Here is a 24992-nt window from a genome sequence, read left to right on the forward strand (position 1 = left end):
TTCTGGCATTGACTCTGCTCTGCCATTCGGGAATGTTCTGGCTGGAAACACTAGACATGTTGGCTCTCTCCTGCTCTCCTTTATCTGGACCGGGGCAGTCTATCTTCACGAGCCAAAGGACGCACACCTGTTCGAACCCACTGGGGGAGGATAATGTTATTCCCAACTTAAAATCCCAGAATCAGATTGGTGTTAGTGCTCCACGGCATGTCTCCAACCTTAAAGAGACCAGGCTCAGTTGCTTGCTGCACTAGAAAAAGCAAGTGTGTTGAAACGTGGTCGTCAGCGAAAACACAGCCACTTGACCCCAAAAACAACGAACTGCAATTCCCAGCAGCCCCTGCGATACCTAACCAAGGCGTCGGCCAATGAAATGTGCCAAACGCAGAGCACTGGGCTCTGATTGGTCCACTCGGGCTCTCCCTTTCTTCGTACTTGCAGAATGTAAGAATTTGACACATTAAACAGTGTAGCCAGTGACAGCAAATCAGTACAGTGAGTGAATCGGGAGAGCCTCTGTGGATCTGGGACCAGACAACAATCACAATAACACACACACACACGCATCTGAAACCTGCAAATGGACAACTGCATCTCCCATCTCCTTCACAGTAACTCAGCCCTGACTTCGTCCTAGAAACAACAGACGTACAAAAATAACAATATTAATAAAAGAAAGTGTTGCTGCTGATCCCAGTCTGTTTGCAGCTGCGTGCACCTGGCGGATTTGTTAGCAATGGCAAAACGCAGCACTTTATTTATCCGAATCGTGGAGGGGAAGAATTTACCCGTTAAGGATATGTAAGTAAATAAAAATAAACGCAATATGATATCATCTCATCACGCATATGTAAAGTTGGCTTTTGACTTGCCTGTGCTTTATTGTCATGCCTGCGTTGAAAGGTGCTCGGATGATCCAGTCGTCTTTCATAGGTGGCTACAATGTGTGTCTGTGGATGCGTGGATAATGAATCAGATACACAAACACGCATGGTGTGCTTTTGCGTGTGCTGTGTTTCTGTCCGGATGGCTGTCATGTGAAGTGTGTGTTTTTATCTATTCTTTGTAACCCAGGACTCCTTGTAAAACAGTGGATTACCCTGGGTGAATAATATAAATACATATAATATAGAAATGGTGATGGTTAATGCTAGGCTATACCCTACAGCACCCATTGTTCTTATTCAAAGTCTACATCTGACTGCTTTCCCTCATAGCTATAATGATTTGAAATATTTCGACGCTGATGTGTCATAATAATAGGAATACCCACAGGCAAAATAATAAATAGCACTGATTGATTCCCCCAAATTGGTGCAAAATGAATAACGGAGGAGAGATACTGTAGATGCAGTTTGCCATGTCGTTATGAGTGTTTCCCACACCTCTGCTGCTCTGTAGGAGTGTGGAGGACCCTGCCCGGCTCGTTATTAAAAATGCAGGCGCTTATACCTGCTGCTGGATAAATATTTGACTTCAGCGGCTTGTAAAGTGAGTGGGTTGACTTCTAATGCAGTGTTGAGAAACAGTATTATTGTATTAGTGCTCAGGTGCGTCTTATTGGGGGGTTTCTGTGGGTCTGTCCGTGGCAGTGGAAACAGGCGGACTGGGGCTGGGGCTCACCAGTGCGCCTCTGGGTTGTTTGGTTTTTAAAATCTAAGGGCTTTGGGTAAATATTTAGCCTATAAATTGGTATTTGAAAACATTTTCTGTTTTGGGGAAAGGTGACACCCAGGCCTCTAATGATTATAATACTTATACTAATATAAATAAGCTTTTACTGTCTCTGCTACTGTTGTTAATACTGATACTTCTACTCCGACCTTATAGGAAATTATACTTCATACCACTAATTATAACAATAAAATTGTCACATACTCTCACATACTCTACATCTACTCAATAGTAAGGAATAGTGTATTGTTTTTATTATAAAGACTAAGTCCATGGTGAATGTAACTGTACTTCTTCTATTGCTGTTGTTTGGTATCGAACTGAGACATCAAGTTCACACATACCACTGAGCATCGCCTTACACACAGCTCAAAAACAACAAAACAAAACATTGTGTAGCTGTGGAGTTGCAAAAAAAACGTGGTGAACTCCGCACCCTTTTGCAATGGTGTTGCAAGTGGTCGGGAGCCACAAGATTTGACATCAACCTCTCCCTTTCCATAGTGATCATGCAAATGTGCCACCCAGTACAGTGAATATGCTGCTGCAGAGTGAAGAGATGTCTGATGTGTGTAGTTACAGCATAAACAGCTTTTTCATTCAATATGAGCCTCTGTTTATATCTTAGTTATCTATTTCAGACCCCTTCTATTCAGTGCTGTCCACAAAAGGATTGAGGGGCATCTCAGAGGATGTGTAGAAGACCATTACACTGAGAGCTTGTTTTTCATAGACTTGTTTGCTTAAAGCTTTTGATCAACTGGTGTAGCTGAGCTGTCTGTGGGCATCAAGAGTTGGCTCAGGTGGGAACTCACCAAAGGGGGCTTTCATCTCAGTTTTTACAGGGACTATACCAGCTGTGACCTAGAAGAGATGTGTGAGTGTGAGTTTGTGTGTGTGGGGGTAGTGTCATTAGTTAAGCCATGATCATTTGATTGTCTTTTATAGCTAGCTAGCTAGATAGATAGATACATAGATAGTATCCATATATATAAGGCAGTATTTTTACATGCATGAGCTCTTCTCTGGTTTGTAGCGCCACCCACACTCTCCCATCAGTTGCGTCTCCCAGTTGCACAGCCTTCCCAGTGACCTGTTTCTACTGAAGAGATACTTCCCCCTCAATGCCTAGTCTGTTTAAAGCAGGGCCGTACAGGGAGACCAGGATCAAAGAGAGCGAGAGGAAGATGCACAAAGCCCCGCCCACTTCCCACGTCCTTTACTTTATTTTAAACACTGTAAGCGAGGCGAGCTCCTTCATCACTTCATAATTAATCATGCTGCACTGAACAATCCATTAACAAAGCAGGAGAAAAGCCTGCCTCTTGTTAATAACACACAATTGAAGGTGTGCAGAGGAATGTTACTGTAAGCTTAATGACACTCTATTAAAATACTTTGCTGATATATTTGCGGTTCAAGCCCGTTCACGGATGTAATTTTCATCTCCCCGTCTCTAATGTTACCATCATTAGTCCCAACTTTGCACAATGCCGCATGTTTCTGGCCGGCTTTGTGAAGGAAGTGATTGGCTCGGCAGGTTCCCGGTGTTTGGCTGTGAATCACTAGGCTAATTTATGTGTGCTTACCACATCGCAGCTAGGCTGAACTGTGGAAATGAGGTTATTAATCCTTGTAGTTCCTCCCACAGCGCACACTGCAGAACAAAAGATTTCACTGTGCTGGAAAGGTACTATTCACAGCCTCGGCCCTGTCTTTTAACCCGGCGTTCATACAGAAGCAGGAGTAGCGTATGTGGCTGCCCTAGCTGCAGTAAAAGGTGCTGTGTATTTATGTGTGATTGTGATTTTAACCTCCTTCATTCAGTAAACCCCCCTTCAGATATGGGTGATCCTACAACGTGCACTTTGTTCACTACAGCAAACAGAGCTGCAAGCAAGCTTTTAACCCCTTAACTCCCTGGCCAAAATTATTCCTCCCACATTGGGATTTGGCAATCTCAGCAGATGCCCATATCCGGGGTGACTTAAAGGATGCACAAGAAACATTTCTAAAGCATTATAGGAGACAAGTTTTTGTGAGCTCAGCCCTTATTTCCCGGAGCATATCTGACTACCTGAAATTAAAAAAGGCTACAAACCAGTGATTTAAGTTTAAAAAATAATGAATAATAATATCCACTTGCTGTGTAGATCTTTTGTTTCTTCTGAACGTTTGGTTCGGGTGTTTTTGTACTCTCCAGTCTCTGTTTTCACGGAGTAAAGGAACTAAAATTCATCGCTTCACGGGAAGTGACTTATGATTTGAGTGTTCTCTACCACATGAGATAAGCTATATCCTGTTTTTCTTATGCTTCACCATTGTAAATATCTGACTACTGCAACAGGAATTAACAGGAATCATCTTAACCCTCTGTGCACCTGTATAGTTGAAAGAATTCACACGCTTCATTTGAAAGAGTTATTTTGAAAATTATTTATTCTGAATTATTTTATTATTATTATTGTTATTGGTGATTCATTTCATTTAACATTAATTCATTCAAGTATAATTATTATCAGTGACAGCTTCTGCGAGTTTGATGAACATACTGACCCAGCTGATAGGACATCCAGCCAATTGACCTGAGTGTGTTGAAAGTATACACATATGTTTACAAGAACCCACGCAAGTAAGTAATTACTTTTCAAGGAACACACACATATATATATATATATATATATATATATATATATATTCATATCCTCCCTTACTTTCAGATTCTTTCGTAGTTTGTGGTTCCTTTAATAGGTGTTAGCTCTTTTGAGGGGGCCGCGTATGCTTTGATTACTCTTACTGAAAGATCTAGATAAACCAGCTACTCCTTGAAATAACGATGACCAACGTGAGAAAATGTAAAGGGAGAAGTCAATAGTCTTGGAGGAGTTTCATCACAGACACGCTTCTCTTGGCTTTGAGAAACCTTTTCAGCAGCTGGTTTCTTGTGTAAGAGATTGTTAGCAGAAATGAGAGGAAAATCGCATGTGACAAATCCAGGCATGAAAGGCAACTAGTAAGGCATAAAAAGAACCAATTAATTGAGAGGGAAGATGGGACAAAACAACAACAACCGAGAAAGCCTTGAACTATCAAGAGACGGAGACTGACACCCCTGTTGTGAGGACAGCGTCTTAGTTTGATCTGCAGAAGTGTGGCAGAGGGGCTCCCAAAGGGAAGATCGGTAGATGTCGGGGAAGGAGAAGAAAAGGGCGTACCTTGAAGGTGTGAGAGTGGCAAGGATGGCGGGGGGATGGGGTTGGAGGGAGAGAGCTGAAAGAGCCTCCCTCCCCCAGCTGACCTTTTTGGGCCTGAGGGATCAATGGCAGGGCTTGAGAGGAGCGGCTGTCTGGTATCCCAGGCTCGATCTGTGAAGTCCAGCAGCATCTACAGCAGCCTTTGAACTGGCTTGCAAAGGCCTCTCTCTCTAATGACAGCTTTAACCTATTTTTCTGTTTCATTCCTCTGTTGTCTCAGGGTTCAGTAAATCTCAGGGAAGACTTGACCAAGATTCCCCCTCATGGTCATGCATGCACGAGTGGCATTGTTATAAATAAATGTGACAAATGTGAAGCTTGATTAACGCACAATTAATCTATCTCGAGATTAAGTGACCAATCTTAAGCGGTGACCTTTCAAGCATAATGAGTGGGTTTCTTTCTTATAACCATCAGCTCAAATACCCAGAGCAAACCCAGAGCAAACATCTCGGTTGCTTACATATATTTACGTCTGACAAAAAATGACTAAGCGGTTTTGTCACCATTCACACTTCTTCACTTGTGTTCATTCTCTGTGTTAGCATCTAAAGAGACATTTTGTTGCTGGAATAGGTTGTTGAGGGAACCAAACAATCTAACTACAACACACCAAAGGACATAACAGCAAAAGGAAGATGTAGGTAAAAGTGGCAGGCATTGTTTGATCTTTTTCTATCCCCTAAACTTTTGGCTTTGGTATCACTTTTTGCTGTGTGTTTCCTTTAAAGGTGTATCTGGCATTTAATCTCCTTTTGGACTTGTTTTCAGAATACTAGTCAGAGATGCCATTCTTGGCATTCATTAGACCTTTACTGGAACCCGCCAGCCATTCAGGGACACCCACAAGACTCCCAGACCGTAGGCCATTGAGCGAGAAGTGCATTGAGAGGAGCTGAATAAGCCTAACCTATTGATGTAGCCGTGAGCTCTATTGTATGCGAGTGAATGGCAGGCATGACTTTTTGACTGCTCTCTCATTAAAGTCCGTTTGATTCCTCGACAGCACTGGGAGCAGCGATCCCTACTGCATCGTCCGGATCGATAATGAGGCCATTATAAGGTAAGCATGGGGTGGAGGGATAGTGCCTGTATGGCAACACACAGCGACTGAGTTGTTGTTTTTCCTGCATTGTCTTCAGTGCTGCATTTCTAGTTGATTTAATTAAACCATTAAATCTGAAGTACAATCGAGCTTGCATGTACCGAATCTTTTCATCACAACAAAGGCACACAAGGTGGTGAAATAAAACATTGCAATTCATCCTTCGGGCGAGCTGATCCCATGTGCTTTGTGCGCTGGAATGAGGATGAGTTTTTCTCATCGATTGGTTATTCTCCCAGACACTGTAATCCACATGATGAAAGGGAAACGAAAGGGTTTGAAAGCGTGAAGCAGATGATCACAGCGGTTTTCTGCCAAAACACATGATCTGCTGGGAACCTTTGCCCAGTGGCACGCTCCAGTAGCCCAGATCATCGAAACTTTAAAGCTGATATTCGCAGTGGAGAAAAGGGACCAAATCAGCAGTTTGTACTCATAAAAACACAGTCTTTATTCATTAATAGTTAACCCATGACCCCTGTGGTGTTGTTTATTGATGTGAAGGAGAGTGTGTGGAGTAAGTATAATTATAATGTATTTGGATTTTTGCCATCCATGGGCTTTTAAGGCTACATAATGAAAGAGTTTGTTATAAAAACATTTGCTGTGGGTGTTGGGAAGACGGCACAGAGAATGGACCCAAGCTTACACAGGAAGGCAGAATAACTGTTTTTACCATAGCTTCCTTGGCAAGAGAACTGAAATGTTAAAAAAACGCAGGAAGAAAAAAAACATAATCCAGAATTATATAAAATATGAGGTAAATAAATGATTATGAAATAAAAACTTTGGGGAGATTAAGACGTAAGTGTGTAGGTACAATGTGTTGTTTTCTTTTCTTCAAACACTGCATACTTGTAAATCAGTTATCAGAGTGAAGAATAGCAGTTGCCCTTTTGTGCCTACATTACACACAGCCCTGCCCACATCAAAAAACAATGCAGTTTCAGCTGCTTTGGTAAATCTGCTTTAGCCAAGGACAGACAGAAGAAATAGTATGAGAATTGATGATTGCAGATTAGTGGATCTATAAAAGGGAAAACTGATTATTTTATTTCTCTGCTTTGAAGTTGTATGTCAGTTTAAATCGTATTCACCACAATCAGGATGATATTGTTTTTTACCACTTGCAAAGGCAGTGCTAATCTGGGTCTGTATTCCCTTCTTTCGCCACCTCGTTCAGGACAGCAACCATTTGGAAGACCCTGTCACCATTTTGGGGGGAGGAGTATAATGTCCACCTCCCAGAGTCCTTTCACACAGTGTCCTTCCATGTGCTGGACGAGGATTCTCTCAGGTAGGGCAATAAAGATCTCTCTCCATGTGGAAATGGCAATCCTTGCTGCCCCTCTTGATGGCATTCTGAAGTTGGTACCACTCAGCTCACCAATGAACCCCTTGTAAATGTCACTTGCTTGCATCAGATCTTTCAGACTCTTTTGTGTCTTCCAGCCGAGATGACGTCATCGGAAAGGTGTCCATCACAAAAGAAGCCCTTGCTGGCAAACCACAAGGTGAGAAAATCCCAGCTGAGGATGCACGGATCATTAGTGGAGTATCGGTGTGTGTGCGGGGGCTGTGGGATTTGGCGTTTCAAGTTAAATGTTACAATAACGCACGGCTAACGATCTGAGGCACAGGTTGTGGGGCGGCTTTGGATCAACGCAGAATCACAATTAGTTGGAGGAGGTCTGCTCAGTTTCAGCACCACAGGTGTGGATGCGGAGCCCGCAGCGAGCTTACATACTTGGGATCTCGTTATCTTTAATATTTCAGTGGAAACCTGTAGGCTGAAGGGGGTATACCAGTATAAAACCTACCTCATACAGAGTACCAGAAAGAGAGATAAAAAGAAACAGGTTTTCAGGCATCCTTGGCGCTTGGTAATTTGGATTGAATGATTAATCATCTCTGTTCCACACATGATGGGGCTGAGATGCCAGGAGTCGGTGAGTCACGGGGATAAAGGGAGCAGCCATGGAGGGGCTTGACCTAACGATTCCAGCTTACCGGGGCCCACATGGTGACTCACACCGCAGTGGGGATATCCACTGTCGTGACGCTCAAGAGTTCGACCCGCACAGAAAGACAATCTTACTCACTGGCCTCCCCCTGGAGCTCGGCGGGAGAGCTGGGAGCTGGTTTAGACTATCACCATCGGATTATTATAGTTTCTTAATTGAATCCCACCTCTGGACTGTTTATGTGGCACATATCATCACCACCGCACTGTCTGCGACGTGATTTCAAGCACCCAGGCGGTGCCACTGAAAATGAAATTTTCAGGATTAGGGATGTAGGTTGCCTGTTTTTTTATCTTTGATTGTGTTTTATTTCAATTGTATGTACCCTCCTACGGTCCCTACAATCACAGTAGTCTTTTAAAGTCTACTTTTCAATGTTAATTTGAGAACTTCTATTTCATTCCAATCTCTTTTGTATCACCGTGCAATGAAACCCTTAAAACAAAAGTAGGTTGTAGCTGTGTTGTGAATTTGAAAACTGTTGGATCTGTAGGTGGGAGTTAGTGATGGTGGGGGTTTTGTTTAGTGGGACGCAATGAGCGCCTGCAGGTGAGATGATAAATGCATTTGCTGCGAGCAGAGCCACTTACTGCGATACTATAAATGCTCTGGTATTTGTGGTGATTGTCGTTGTCAACAGTGTGATTTACAAATCCTCCAATCAAATACGTGTAGAAAACAACTTATATTTCAAGCTGCCACTTTTGTTTTAATATCCCATGACTCATCTGTGACCTCAGCGTCGGTATTGATGGCGATGCAATCATGGGTTGATGATAGTGTACGCATGGCTTCAATGACTTCAATAGGCCTGCCAAAATCAGAGTATCGCCCACTACCTCAAGCAACGGCAAAATGGTGGCACAATTAAATTGTAACCGGCCATGTGAGGTCATCTCAGAGATGACAAAGAGATGTCTATGTTAGAACATCCCAACTGTAAAAAAGGCTATTAGTCCAACACAGTCTGGATTTGTTATTTCCTACAACATGGAGGACTTAATCTTGTGAGACTTTTAGTTTTTTAGTTTTATGTTCGAACTAAAATAAACCACACGAACTGTGAGTTGCTCGATGATATCCGAGCATCGTGTTATTGGAGGCAGATCCCTCGCCACTTTTGGGAGTAAAATAGTTATTGGCTCTCTATATATATCTGGCACATGCCATGGATAGAGGCGTCTGTCGAATAAAGAATGTTGGAACTGCGCTGTGTTGATTATTTTGAGCTTTACTGAAAATGACATTTCCTGATGGGGCCCAAATGCCAGACCAGATAGCATGGCAGGTGTCATGAGAAGGTCTCCGTCACGATGTGCAGGGGTCAGAGACACAGAGACGGCGGGTATCCAGTTGTTGTCTCCGGCACACACTCTGCTTGGAAATGGTGGAGGCGTGGCCTTGCCCTTTTGAAGCTGTGGGGACAGGTGAAGCTCACAGACACTAAAGGTCAGGCACAGTGTGGGGGTGTGTGTGCGTGCAGTCGCTCATTTTGTTTGAACATATTTATGGATGAGACCTTTGAGGGCCAGACAACCCTTCCACTCGGTTCCACGCACACACAGCTGGTGCACAGATACACCTTCAGAGCAGGACGAAATAAAATGACAGCCTGATTACATTGCTTTTACAATTAAAATGTAATGACAATATTCTTTCATCCTCTCTGCCCATTTCCCTAAGAGCTGACAGAACACATCTGAAGAGAGATGAAAAACTAAACTATTTCCCTCAAAAAAACTCACGCTGACTAGTTTCAATGGCTATTTGTGTGCCACTTCTCTAAAATGAGTTTTTAAGCCGTATCACTCAGCCATGCTCAGCCAGTAATGCACTGTCCCTTTTCCCAAGTGGCTCCTTTAACTAACCACTCCAAACCCTGGTTGTGTTTTACTGGCAGCCAGGCAAAAAAGTATAATGTTTAATAAAAAAATAAAAAAACATGTTCTGAGCTTGACAGTTCTGAACAAAAATCTAATATATAGTACTGAAAAAGCTGAGCTTAAAAAAGGGAATACAGAAACGTAACACTGAAATATTTTAAAACGGTCAATTTTAGGTCATCCTCATTGATGTCGTTTTCCTTGATGTTTCCTACTTTTTAATGTATTGTAATTACACTGTATTGCCAAACGTAAAAAGAGCAATCTCCCTGTGCCAGCAGTGGATTGAATCAGAGCAGACGCGCTATGAAGAAGCTGTTTTTTGTGAAGGGCGTCCTGATGAGCTTTATCTATAGCCCACACCTGGTGACTAATGCATCAGTGCACACACACAGGGGGATGGCACTGACCAAAGAGCCCTTTATGGATATATATATATATATATATATATATATAAATGCTGCTGCTGCTCAGAAGCCTTTTCATAGAAATGGGAGAGATACTCGCTCATTCTTGTAGAATTGGATAAAAAAAGTCTCAGGAACATTGGAGGACTGTATTTTTAAAGAGCAACAATTTGTGCTAGTCCCTGTCTGAAATGGGCATCTCTGTGCCGACGGCCACATCCTGCCTTTGAGGTCACTTCTACTGGATTTTCCCTCCCAGCCACTGACGTTCTTACATGGTTTTTCCACTTACAGAAAGGAAAATGAATGAGGCTTTGTGGGATTTTCTTTTCCTCCAGTGAAGTCGTAAAAAGTGCTGTAAGTCAATCACTAATATCTGACGACTTCATGTGGAAAACCTCTTCTTTTTATATATGTGTTTTTTCCTGTCAGGTTTTCCATAAAGATTGTCAGAAGACACTGCCTAGCATTCCCTCGTACTGAAAATCTTGAAACCGTTCCAGTTTGGCTTCCCATTCTCCGAGTTACTTCTCACACAGCTTCTGCTAATGTGCGGGAGCAGATGGCCAGTTTTATCAGACTCCCACTGGAATAGTAGATTAGTTTGTTTATTTAGGGTTTCGGTCCAATAACAAAAATATACATGTCTGTTTTGTAATATATACAGATAGATAGATAAGGTTAGAAAAACATGATACAATACTCAGTGAGTATAGGGTAAGTGTTTCAAGCATCCTGACCAAACAGGTGACCTTAATTTATAGGGTCTTGCTGAAGCCTGTTGAATCTCCCTAAGCTGTTGGCTTGTGTTTTCCAGCAGGACGCCCCACGTACGCAGAATTAGCAAAGTGACGCACACCTCGCATCTCTGCTGCTCTCCCTGGCCTCTGTCCCGGCTCAGCATTAATCCCCGAAAGATTCTCATCTCCGTATTCCTCCACATGCACTATTTCCAGCTCGCTTTCTTATTTTTTTTAACATCTGCTCCACTTGTTATGGTTTACTTTGAAAGTCGTTCTCATGGCACGGAGAAGAACTTAATCCCTGCCTGTAATTCAATCACGATCTTGTTGATGGACACAACACCCTTTTTTTTAATGTAACCACTGTATTACCAGCAGGGTGTGATTGCTGGACAGACACCAAAGCCAAGCTTGAAATAAGCTGTGGCATAAACATGTGTCTAGAGTAGCCAACTGGATTGGGAATCACTGGCTCTTATAGGTGGCCAAGCATAAAAGATGGTCCGGTTCTCCTATGCTGGGTAGGCAGGGTACTTTTATCTACAACCACTCTTAGATACTGAGGTGGCGTATTGAATGCTGGTGTAGTTTTGTCAGCGCTCTGTTCACTGTGTTGTTGTCCTGTCAGGGCTGGACGGCTGGCTGAACCTGACAGAGATTGACCCAGACGAGGAGGTACAGGGCGAGATCCACCTGCAGATCTCACTGCTGGGGGATGATGGACCCCGAAGGCTGCGCTGCCACGTCTTTGAGGCCAGGTACGCATGTTCAGACACACTCCCCTCCTCAGGGTCAGTTTATATCATGTTTGTTCTTGTTTGGCAGAGATGTCATTTGATATGACTGTAAAACCAAGCTGAGGTAATTGCACATCATAGTTTAAAAGATACTTAGTTCTGCTGAACTTTGATTCATTCGTGTTGAAGAGTTTTAAGAAGCTATTCACTTGTTGCATGATAAGTGTGTCTGATTTGTAAGACTGCAGTGAATCTGGAGGTCAAACATATAAACAACATAGGGTTAACAAAGCACAGTTTGCTCTTAGGAAAAAGAAAACGTGTTGGTAAGAGTTTCTCCATTGTTAATTCCCCCGCTATTTCTGGTTGTTGGGCTGTTTCATGTTCCTGGAATATAGCCCCGGGAGTCAGGGCAGCAGTGGGTGGCAATCCCAGCTCTAGCAGAGACCGGTTTCATCTCTGGGGCATTAATTGCAAGTGGGAGAGTTAATACAGTCCCCCTCACTTACCTCGGAGGCTCATATACATTACCGCTGTCTATTTATGACCAAACCACAGCATTTCAAAATGTAGTTCCCACTTCTGTTACAGGCTCTTAATGTCCTGTTCAAAAGCACTAATGAACTTGCATATATATTCACCTTCTTACAGTTAGGTGGTGGAACAGGTCAGCAGGGTCTGAAAGGTTTTGGAAGTTTTGTTTCTTAATTTGCTGAAGCTTCCAAATCTGGGGACCTTGAGAAAGAAGAGCAAAAAGTACAATTGTTAAAAAATAAGCAGAAAACTGAAATTTCAAACAAGCAGCTCTCAGATTGGTCTGTTATTTCACCTGACTATCAACTCCAAAACTGAATTTCTTCAAAGAGCTTTATTCAATATTTTGTACCTCAGTTGACTGGTTGGTTGATTACCCATGTAATCAAGAAGTAGTATTCAATAACTGTTGACCTACATATACTGGGTAGTTAGGAGATGAAAGGCTGTAAAATGTTGTCTAACAGCATTTGATGAATGCTACAGATGTGTCATAGCCAAAAACCCTTGAGGTTGAATGCCACTGCTAAACTTTGCCTTTTAAGGAGCTGCAAAACTAGGAACTATGTAGTTTGAGAGGACATGAGAGAAAAATATGACCCTGCAAAACTTTCTATTTCTGAAATCAATAAGTTCAAAACAAAATAATATATTTCAGGGGCCTGTGAGGGGGAAATAATGACTTAATTGTAACTGAAATATGATATTGTTCTGTTCCATAGTTTGTTAAACTACACTTGACTTCCTTTTTTTTTTACAAGACAAAGCCAAAGTAAATCCTGGCTGAGGATGCGCAGATCATTAGTGGAGTATCGGTGTGTGTGCAGGGGCTGTGGGATTTGGCGTTTCAAGTTAACTGTTCCAATAACGCATGGCTAACGATCTGAGGCACAGGTTGGCTTTGGATCAACACACAATCACAATTAGTGGGAGGAGGTCCGCTCAGTTTCAGCACCACAGGTGTGGATGTGGAGCCCACAGCGAGTTTACCTACAGTGGGGATATCCACTGTCGTGACGCTCAAGAGTTCAACCCACACAGAAAGACTATCTTACTCACTGGCCTTCCCCTTGGAGCTCGGCGGGAGAGCTGGGAGCTGGTTTAGACTATCACCATCGGATAATTTTAGTTTCTTAATTGAATCCCACCTCGGGGCTGTTTGTGTGGCACATATCATCACCACCGCACTGTCTGCAATGTGATTTCAAGCACCCAGGCGGCGCCATTGCTCCCTATGGGAGCAGGAGTAGGGATGTAGGTTGCCTGTTTTTTTATCTTTGATTGTGTTTTATTTCAGTTGTAGTGCCCTCCCACGGTCCCTACAATCACAGTAGTCTTTTAAAGTCTACTTTTCAATGTTCATTTGAGAACTTTCATTTTCTTTAAAATCATTCCGATCTCTTCTGTATCACCATGCAATGAAACCCTTAAAACAAAAGTAGGTTGTAGCTGTGTTGTGAATTGGAAAACTGTTGGATCTGTAGGTGGGAGTTAGTGATGGTGGGGGTTTTGTTTAGTGGGACGCAATGAGCGCCTGCAGGTGAGCTGATAAATGCATTTGCTGCGAGCAGAGCCACTTACTGCGATACTATAAATGCTCTGGTATTTGTGGTGATTGTCGTTGTCAACAGTGTGATTTATAAATCCTTCAATCAAATGTGTAGAAAACAACTTATATTTCAAAGCCGCCACTTTTGTTTTAATATCCCGTGACTCATCTGTGACCTCAGCGCCGGTATTGATGGTGATGCAATCATGGGTTGATGATAGTGTACGCATGGCTTCAATGACTTCAATAGGCCTGCCAAAATCAGGCTTCAAAGAATCGCCCACTACCTGAAGCAACAACAAAATGGTGGCACAATTAAATCGTAGTGTGTGCTAAATTGATACATTTATATCAATCATAAATCATTTGCAGTTATGTAAACTATCCAGGAAGATGTGAACAAATCCAGGCTCGTGCCATAAATGGATGCATCCAGGCGGCCTGGCTTCACCGTTCCTGCAGAAACCAGTCGAGCTGGGCATTAAAAACCATCTGCTGAAGCTGCAGAGCTAAACAGCTTTGCCGTTGTATAACCCATAGAAGCGTGGGCTGGCAATCAAATTCATTGTATGACCCCCACAGCTCCTACAGAGATCTGTGGCTCACATCCTTAAATCTATCTTTCTGGTTGAGATTAGTATAGTTTCTTCCCTTTTTTATTATTATTATTATTACATTATTATTACCAGACTTACTAGACACCTTTTTTCTTTCGTTTTTTCAGACAGGCAAAGCATGTCGCACAGATTTCTTAACAACGGTACCTTCGGCTCCAAAGATAAACACAGTAAAATGTGTTTACACGATATGAGAAAATAATGTATTTTAATAATTTTTAAAATGTATATCCTGTCTAACATAATTTATCTTAGCCAATTATGAAGATATATTTCTTAATTGATTATAACTATTTATTGTTTTGTTTTTCTTTTTTGGGTTTCCTTAACAAGAAGCACTGAAACCCGACAATCTCAAATTTTTCTCTTTACACTAAAACTTGCCTGAGGAAAAGAACAAAATCAGAATTTCAAAAGTATTATTTTAAGTTAATGTGATTGAAATCTTAACAAGAACAGATTCCTCACACAGTTGAGTTATTCAGATTTTCCACATCTCTTTACTGCCTGATTAATGTTGTCCTCGATGTTCATCTATCCCCTTTGGTAGAGACCTTGCCAGGAAGGACCGCAACGGCGCCTCAGATCCTTTTGTGAGAGTCAGCTACAACGGCAAAACACACGAGAGTGCGGTAAGTCATCTCCCTGCCACGGCTTCAGTAATATCTAACATAGTTTCTCGTTATTGTTGTGTTTTTTTCCAAAATTTAAACTGTGCTAGACAAGCAGACACAGCTGTTTAAAAGAGACTGAAGGCAGGTTAATGACCAAACCACCTGGGTCCTCTTTGCACCTTGTGAACTCAAATCAAATAATATCTAACTATATTATTCAACACAAGGGTGAATAAGACGATCACTTACTAAACACTGTTCTTACACTTTTGTGACTGGACTGCGCCCCACAGGTTGTGAAGAGGTCCTGCTACCCACGCTGGAACGAGAGCTTCGAGTTTGAGCTGGACGAGGCTCCTGCAAACGCCCCCCTGAGCGTGGAGGTGTGGGATTGGGATCTGGTCAGCAAGAATGACTTCCTAGGCAAGGTGAGGCCTGGAGGAGCCTTCGCTGACATACAGGGGCAAATTACAGAAGGACACGAACAGAAAGCATAAGAAAACGGTTCATAAGGAGTGTTCTCCTCCTTAAGCAAGATCAAAAGATCATATTTTGTGCCTGGCGAAGATAAACTAGCAAGGAATGAGACTGGCAAGGCCACGTGATGCTTCAAGATGATGATCCATTGCATAACGCATAACTGGATTGTGTTTTGTGTGTAGGTGTCTGACCCTCAGACCCTGTGTTCCTCTTTTGGCAGGTGCTGTTCAACATCAACAGGCTGCAGTCAGAGCAGCAGGAGGAAGGCTGGTTTCGGTTAGGCCCGGACAAACTCAAGCACAGCCAGTACGAGTGAGTCAGCGCCGCGATCGTTAATCACCCAGCCCACTTGGGTAGCACCGTCACTGTCTCCCATTTGGTGCCGACATTCACCAGGCAAACATCAGCCCGAACCAGCCAGAGCCTCAAGCCAACTTAACCATCTCTCCGTCTCTTTCGCTCCCTCTCTCCATGCATCTTCGCAGGCTGACAGGAAGAGCTTATCTTTTCGCTTGCTAAATCCCCTTGTTTCTGACCCATAAAAGATCATTTGGTAATGTGGATTCTCAGCAGGGATTAGTGTCGAGCAATGAGGGAGGGGTTACGTAACAGGTAACAGTTGAACCCACTGGTTTAGTGATGAAAGAGCCACACAGTTCCTCTGCAACTAACAAAGCATGACTTGTCAGTGGCGACTGGAGAAGAGGGAAGCAGCATCCTCTTGGCTTCACAAACCACACAACTACATTTTGGCTTGAAAGGCAATGAGATTGAACTTCTTTATAAATGTATTGTATCATTAGTGTTATGGGAATTTAGGCATGTTCTGTTTTATCTCATTTTGTTTTATTTGGCAGAACTAAAAACCTGTAATGATCTTATTATTAGAATAGCTTTGACACACACACTACATCAGAAATATACTGGCATCTGGATTGTTTTCCTTTAGGGTCAGTTTTAGTGGAGGTTTCAAAGGTACGTCATGTTCGGGGAATGATGAGAACTGAGGGAATGGTTGACAATCTATTATAAACTAAATAAAATAGTTCAGGTCTTGAGGGGGCTGGCCCTTGTGAGTTATAAACAAAAAGCTTAGAATATTGCTTTGTAGAAAGAGAGAGAGAGGGAGAGAGGAATTTTCCATAATCATAACACTGGGCAAAGGTCCATGTATTATATTTAGGGCTTACATTGGCAGAAAATCCTGAGGATTGAAGATTAAATGCATAGCTCCTTCTCTGTATTAGAAAACCTGTGGTCAAACTGAGTTTTGCTACATTAAAAATGGAACTTGTTTTAGTTTCATATTTTTTGGTCTTTATAAATGCAGCAGTCCTTTTGATATATGGCCAATGGCTTTCTGTGCCAGTCCTCTCACAGTCTAGTTTATGAGGCAGCAGGAGAAAATGACCTCTGTGGTCCTACTGATGCATCCCAATTAATCCCAGAGGCTTCTGTGTTCGATTGAGGTCATGAATCTTAGCAGACCATGAAATACTCTTCTCCTTGAACCCACTTTTTGTTACACTCGCACCCCTGTGAAATAGCAGCATATTGTGCTAGTCGATCCATCAAACTCCATCGCTGCTGTCAGCATTGTGTAAAATATCAAATGACGCACTAGTCACGGTGCCCTTCACATAAATCCCCCTCTGTGTAACATATGAACTTTGAGATAGATATTGTAGATTTTTCCTATACTGTCTGTATATTCGTTCTCTGAGGCCAACAGAGCAGAGTGGTTTAAATTTATCAAACGGAAACATTCCCAAATTAAGAAGAGGTTATCCTTCTTTTTAGTCACATCCTCTTCCTTCTTCCTGAAAGCTCAGCCGTCCCGGATACCAGTGTCGTCGTTGTTGTTGTTAAAATTTCCTTCCCCGAGGGATTCTTCCACAGTTCGACATCTGTCCGTGTGTGCGCCACTTCTGCATACTCTGACTCTTCAGAGCACCTGCTCTCTGCCCGGGAGTGGAAAATGCCATGGTCCCTTCTGGAAGTGCGGGCCTCTCTATACAAACGAGGGCCCCAGTGTGCGGTGTGCTGCTTCAGTGACACGTGCCCGGCCCTTTTTTTTCTTGCACGTGTTTGTTATGAATTCAACAAGGGGTTTGTTGTGTTTGATATAATGACACTGAGATGACTGAAGCTTATTACAGGCTACTAGCATTCAAACCTGTGAAATTGTCGGCTTTCCACCTTAATGTATTTGTGTGGAACATGCTGTACCCCCGTTGTATAGTAATTGTTCCCGAATTGAAACTGTGGACTTTTGTCGAAATACAGATATTACTTCCATATATTATCTCTTGATTCCTCCTAGTCTATCAATACAGCCAATGTTCATCTTGATGGCTTCTAACTCACCACTAGCCCACTTCGACACTGTGAGAGGGCACGGTCTGACCAGTAAAGCTGCAGATTCCTGGTGTATAACTGAATGTAATTTTCAGGGGGACTCTGGGATCATTGCGCCTGCAGCTGAGGCTCCGAGATGAGATGGTCCTACCTTCCAGCCACTACCAACCCCTCACTGAACTGCTGTGCCAGTCAGTGGGTGCAAATCTCAATGTGAGTTCCGGGTCTGTACTGAACCCCATGCCGTACTAAGGCTGTGTTAAGGCTTTTAAAAAGAAAATTGAGCTACATGACATTCATAAAATATCTTACTGGTTTTCAGGGCAACCGACCAGACTTGATCATGCTCATCGATGAGACGACCACGGCCGAAAGCCGACAGGAAGTTTCCACAAACCTGGTCAAGCTCTTCCTCGGTCAGGGTTTAGCCAAGGAGTTCCTGGACGTTCTCTTCAAGCTGGAACTGGACAAGACCAGTAAGTCAATAGATTTCGGTTTCCTTTATATCATTTGCTGCATTTATAGGAATGGTGATAAAGTACCTTGGGTAAAAATACAACTCGATACCGACCTCTTTCCATTATGTCAATTCTGTTCCTCTTCCTACAGGTGAACCAAACACACTGTTTCGCAGCAATTCGCTGGCTTCAAAGTCCATGGAGTCTTTTTTAAAGGTAAGGTGTATGGCGCGTTTGCCATGGCCCTATGTGAATATACACTGATCAGCCATAACATTATGAGCACTGACAGGTGAAGTGAATAACACTGATAATCTCGTTATCATGGCCCTGTCAGTGGGTGGGATATATTAGGCAGCAAGTGAACATTTTGTCCTCAAAGGTGATGTGTTAGAAGCAGGAAAAATGGGCAGCGTGAGGATCTGAGCGACTTTGACAAGGGCCAAATTGTGATGGCTAGATGACTGGGTCACAGCATCTCCAAAACTGCATCTTGTGGGGTGTTCCCGGTCTGCAGGGGTCAGTACCTATCAAAAGTGGTCCAAGGAAGGAAAAGCGGTGAACCGGCGACAGGGTCATGGGCGGCCAAGGCTCACTGATGCACGTGGGGAGCGAAGGCTGGCCTGTGTGGTCCGATCCAACAGACGAGCTACTGTAGCTCAAATTGCTGAAAAAGTTCATGCTGGTTCTGATAGAAAGGTGTCAGAACACACAGTGCATCGCAGTTTGTTGCATATGGGGCTGCGCAGCTGCAGACCAGTCAGGATGCCCATGCTGACCCCTGTCCACTGCCGAAAGCGCCTACAATGGGCATGTGAGCATCAGAACTGGACCACGGAGCAATGGAAGAAGGTGGCCTGGTCTGATGAATCACGAGTTCAAGCTGTTGACTTGGCCTCCAAATTCCCCAGATCTCAATCCAATCGAGCATCTGTGGGATGTGCTGGACAAACTTTTCCGATCCATGGAGGCCACACCTCGCAACTTACAGGACTTAAAGGATCTGCTGCTAACGTCTTGGTGACAGATACCACAGCACACCTTCGGAGGTCTAGTGGAGTCCATGCCTCGACCGGTCAGGGCTGTTTTGGCGGCAAAAGGGAGACCTACACAATATTAGGCAGGTGGTCATAATGTTATGGCTGATCGGTGTATATCGTGTGTCTGTGTCCTTGGTTCAGCAGTTTCTCCAGGCCTGCTCTTGTCTTCACTAGGTGGCTGGGATGCAGTATCTGCACAGACTCCTGGGCCCCACTGTGAACAGAGTCTTTGAGGAGAAGAAATATGTGGAACTGGACCCCAATAAAGTGGAGCTGAGAGAGGCAGGGTGAGACCTCTCAGACTTGTAACTGAGGTTACAAAGCAGGAATGAGAGCCTTGCTTTTGTTGTTTTGTCTTGCTTGAAGGAAGCTGGGGATAAAGAACCATTAAGAAGGAAATGATCTGATCAATGAGTCAATTTTGTGTTCTTAAAATGTTGTGGTTGTTTAATTCTAGAAGTCGTCGCCTTGAAAGACTAATTGTATCAGTATCGTTACGTCTGTGTGCAGATGTATGCCTGTTCAAGCGTGTTTGACCGTCTGTGTGTGGTGGATCGTGCCTGTGCCTCAGGGTGTGTGTCCTTATGCTTGCATGCGAGTGTGAGACACAACTCTGCGGTATGTGTCAATGCGTGGGAAGAATTGGCAGAAAGGTTATTTAGAGATTACTTTTTTTTTAATGACTAAATACCACAGATTCAATTAAACTAGACTTCACGAGCTCACACAGAAACACTGACAACATCATGTGTCTGTCCAGGTGTTTCTGCGTGAGGCAATCCTCTGCACATATGTGTGTATGGGCCAAATGGGCATCTGTCTGCATCTGTCTGTTACATGCATCTGCATCTCTTACTGTCCGTGCATCTCTGCCTGGTGTGTAGGTGTGCCGGGCTGCACCGTGTCCAGACAGAGGCAGACGTGATCCAACAAAGCACTCACCACCTACAGTCCTACTTGACCGAGCTGCTCCATGCCATTGTGTTATCCGCCAGCTACTGCCCCGCTGCCCTGCGCCACACCTTCCACCAGCTCTATCTGCGGGTCCAGGAGCGCTTCCCCGAAAAGGAGTACAGGGTGAGTGGGAAGGGGATGGGCAGGATTGAGTTATCAAGAAATAGATTGATGAGATCGACAGCATGTAACAACAACAACCTGTTTTGCACTTTAAATCTCCAATATGGGAGACTAGAATGTCTCAGGGTTGGTCTCTCCACCAGTTGTTCTTGTCATCCTTGGAAAAATAAACACAAGAAGTAACAAAGCAGCTCGCCGGGTCTCTTCCATTGTTTCCACAGAAGGTGAAGTTCATCGCAGTGACCAGTTTCCTCTGCCTGCGTTTCATTTCTCCAGCCATCATGTCACCCAAGCTCTTCCACCTGAGAGAGAAGCACGCCGATGCTCGCACCAGCCGCACGCTACTGCTGCTGGCCAAGGTAGGGTGCCCCTTCTCTGGCACTGAAACGACAAACCCCATCCTCCCTTGTGTTCCTTAATCTTCCGCAAAGCTGCAAACATTAGTGGTGACATGAAAGTAGACGTTCACTGTCTTAAGAACATCTCTTATCCATCCTGAATAGATACCCCTGGATTTTAGACCATTTCTGTGACCTGCAGCAGTGATAGTGAGTGAGTGAGTATTGTGCTCTGTGCCCTGTTCCCTAGGCCATTCAGAACATCAGCAACCTGGACACACTGGCCTGCCGCTCCAAGGAGCCGTGGATGGTGCCCCTGCAGCCCACCATTCAGCAAGGCATCGCCCAGGTCAAAGAGTTCATCACCAAGCTGGTCAGCTGTGAGGAGAGTGAAGGTGAGCAAGGCATTATGGGTCTAGAGAGATGGTGGCAGAGTGTGGGACGTTTCTTTTAAGTCTTTATGTGACCGAACCCTGTTTGGCTGTGTCTCAGACCTCGGCCTGCAGGACAGCTTGAGTCTTCACAGCAGCTCCACCATAAAAGAAGGCTTTCTGTTCCTGCACAAGACCAGGGACAAGTGTATGCTGATCACCTCGCCATTCAAGAAGTACTACGTCACCCTCAGCAAGGACACCCTGTCGTATTCGAGGACTGCGCACTCCAAGGTCAGCTGACACCCCCCTCTGACCTCTTAGCCATCAAATCCATATCAATCAAAGATATTGTCTTTATGGTCCCTTTATTCATCCCTTCATCTGTTTCATTTTCCTTTCTGGTTATGTGTTGTGTAGAAGAGCTCCTTCATTACGCTGATGAAGATCAGGGCCGTGGAGAAGGTGGAGGAGAAGAGCTTTGGCAGCTCCAATGTCATGCAAATCATCTCCAGTGAGGACAGCGGCCAGATAGAGACTCTGTACCTGATGTGCAAGGTCAGCCTGGGTCTGCTTTCACACTTATCTTTATTGGTTGGCTCATTCCCGGCTCTGCAAAAACTCAGAGGCTCATGCATGACTGCTAATCTAAAGCAGAACAGCTTTAAATGTGTTTACTTTGTGAGTTCATTGTGGGGAGTAATCCTCACTGACATCATACTAACGAGCTGTCTTCCAAGCGGTGCGCCTAAATATGCTGCTGTCTCTCTGTTGTCAGAGTGTGAATGAGTTGAACCAGTGGCTCTCTGCCTTGAGGAAAGCCTGCATTCACAACACAGAGACCATGAGCTCATATCACCCCGGCGTCTACAAGGGCGAGAAGTGGAGCTGCTGCCACCAAAAGGACAAAACAGGTACTGCACCAAAAATCCACTCTCCTCCACATAGTGAGGATTTCATCACAGTGCCAGGCGAGTGTGACCAGAATGTGTCCATGGCTAATCGAAGTCTATCTTTCCCATCTCTCTCTAACTCTCAGCTTTGGGATGTGACAAGACGCGCCATGGGGTGACGCTGCAGGAGTGGAACGACCCGCTCGACCCGGACCTGGAATCCCAGCTCATATTCCGACACTTGATGGGCGTCAGGCAAGCCATGAGGTCTCCATCAGTTCCCTGTCCTTCACTCCCCCTCAGTCTGTATTGGATGTAGAAGTATTTGTACACAGCTAGACAATAGAGACACATGGAGGCTAAAGGCATCAGGCATGTGTCTCTTTGTGACTGAAACCTGTTTTTTTGTTGCTTTTTTAAGGGACAAATACATGGAGATGAACCAGTCAATGAAGAGCAATGGTCAGGATTCTAGTCCAGGTGGGTGTTTGAAGACTTTTATTGGATCAAAATAAAGGTTTTGGTTCCAGTTGAACTCAGTTGAAGGACAATACACTTGCTTAAATTGATGTATTAAATGTGTTGGTAATGCTTAAGAATAATCTAATTCAATCAGTATCTACACTGAAGTGTTTGCGACCACACATCTAATCGGCATCATTTGCTATAAGAATTTTTGAGGAAACTCGGTGGAAGTAGATGAGATACTCGGGTGTTAATTCTATTGCCAAAACCGCCAAGTGTTATCAAGGCTTTCTTCAGCTCAACAGCAGTCAGTATACACCTGTGGCTCGGCCAATGTAATCACATCCCCATCTGTCTCTCCGTACAGATGTGGAGAAGCAGAACGCCATCACTAGGCTCCTCCAGGTCCTCCAGGATTTGCAGGAAGCCCATGAGGCCGTGGAGCGCGCGGAACGTTCAAGAAACAAAAACTGCCTCCTGGAGCTCCAGACATAAAGGCTTCACTGCCAGTCACCAGTTTTGCTGGGATCTCCCACGTGCTGTTACCTCCGGGCATTTGTCACCATCAGAAATACTGGGCTGCTCGATGCACAAACGCTAGCCTGTGTCAAGAACCATCGCTACCACTCCCTTCCGTGTCCCGTTGTCTTTTTTAAACCCCGCCTGATGAAAGACAATGCATTGCGCTCTCAGATTGCGACCTGTCGCCACCCTGTCGTCTCGCTATCTCTGCTCCCCCGCCACGTCGCCATCATCTTCATATCTCCTTTCTGAAGAGTGTGAGAGGTGTCTGCAGGATTCCTCAATCTGGGCAGAGTTACAATATATACAACGTATAAACATAAAAAAACTAGATAGGGCCAGACCCTTGTGAGAGGATGAATGTATTTTCCCAGGATTATCACACCAAGGAGTGTTGCATATGAACTATCATACTGAAAACAAAGTATCAAGATATCTGTGCTGTCGATTATCTTCTGGCTGATTATACTTTTATATGAATGGCCTGGCTGCTTTTTGTAGGTGGGGTGCCTGATATCAATCATGATTGTACATTCTATGCATGGTGCATGTGGAGAACGCTCGCTGGTGGACCCGATTTGAATACGTCTGTCATTCAAGTTACTTTGCGATGGAAATTGACTTCATGTCATTGACTTTTATATTTTTCCCCCCTAGTTTTCAGCTTGACTAATCAAACCCACCTTGAAAGCTATAACGAACAATTATTAACTTTTTACTTAAGAGGAAGGTAGGATAATAAGGTCAGCTGTTCACTCTCCATGAGATTTTTTAGACTGATTACTGTTTGGCTCTTTAGTCACTGCAAATATACATTCTGTACAATAAAACACACCACCTTAACTGACACCAATCAAAACGCACTCTTGCACACGTCCCGATCTTGGGAAGTAGAAAGAAAATGTCTGCTTTTTGCAGAGTCGGTTGATATTCATGCGAAATGTAAATTGTGACAAATATTGGAGTCTTATTGAACACTTTTGATACAAATGAACGAGAATGAGAGAAGGGACAATAATACACAATACTGCTCAATGGACAAATCAGTCCCTATGTACAGTTATTCATATAATTTTACACTTACGATTCCACCAGTCACTGAAACCATCTATCACTGACATTGAATGGTCATGAATTTAGTTTATTTTTATTACGAGCGTGGATGCAGTTTCTCTCTCTGTGTCTGTATATGTAAAGACAACACTGATTGCAGTATTAAAATATGAACCTGCATGGGGAAAAAGATGCACGTGTTAGTAGGAACGCTCAAACCGCTGAAGTGCTAACTGTCAAAGCAAAAGTGGTCACCACACAAAGGCAAAGCAAGTTGTTCAACCACAGCCATCATGGGAACACGGTGAGAAGAATGGAGAAACATTGTGTCCATGAACATCCCCAGGACAGCATGGGCAGTCATGGCTGGAGATCCGGAGGAAGACATCTTAAGAGCTTCTTTCAGTCTTAAAAGAGATAGATTTCCTTCTGAACACTTTCGGCTAGTTTCACAGACCTCGATTACCACTACTATTAAAACTATCATTGGTTAGTCCAATACTAGTGCTAATGTGGGTCTGGGAAAGCTGCCCATAAAATGTTTAAGGTTCCTGGTTTCATGTCTGGGCCTTAGTTGTAAATGTGCCTCCAGAAATGTAGTGGAAACGTCCAATGGGTTTCTCACCGTCTTGCATCTACCACTGTGTTTTGACAACCCATGTCTGTTCTTTACCCTTTAATAACATGTTCTCTCATCATGTGGACAATTTTCTATCTGTATGTGTCAATGAATGTAACCAGTAACACACTGGAAATTCGATTTAATTATAAACGGTCATTAACCATGTCTGCGAGT

At 43.7% G+C, this 24992-nt stretch overlaps 1 protein-coding gene across 1 annotated transcript; it reads left to right on the forward strand.

Annotated features, from left to right (window-relative positions):
* The first annotated feature begins 488 nt into the window (after positions 1–488).
* On the forward strand, positions 489–24983 carry rasa4 (RAS p21 protein activator 4). Its single transcript, XM_066696224.1, has 21 exons — positions 489–801; positions 5935–5991; positions 7217–7330; positions 7486–7547; positions 11719–11848; positions 15078–15159; positions 15435–15569; positions 15842–15933; positions 18075–18192; positions 18302–18455; positions 18589–18653; positions 19652–19764; positions 20362–20554; positions 20776–20913; positions 21143–21287; positions 21385–21557; positions 21684–21821; positions 22042–22177; positions 22303–22423; positions 22578–22636; positions 22989–24983. The coding sequence occupies exons 1-21, from the start codon at positions 737–739 to the stop codon at positions 23114–23116; spliced, it is 2418 nt and encodes an 805-aa protein (XP_066552321.1). The 5' UTR covers positions 489–736; the 3' UTR covers positions 23117–24983.
* Positions 24984–24992: the final 9 nt, after the last annotated feature.

Source organism: Amia ocellicauda, chromosome 22 (assembly GCF_036373705.1).
Source record: "Amia ocellicauda isolate fAmiCal2 chromosome 22, fAmiCal2.hap1, whole genome shotgun sequence".
In the NCBI taxonomy this organism is placed as follows: Eukaryota; Metazoa; Chordata; class Actinopteri; order Amiiformes; family Amiidae; genus Amia; species Amia ocellicauda.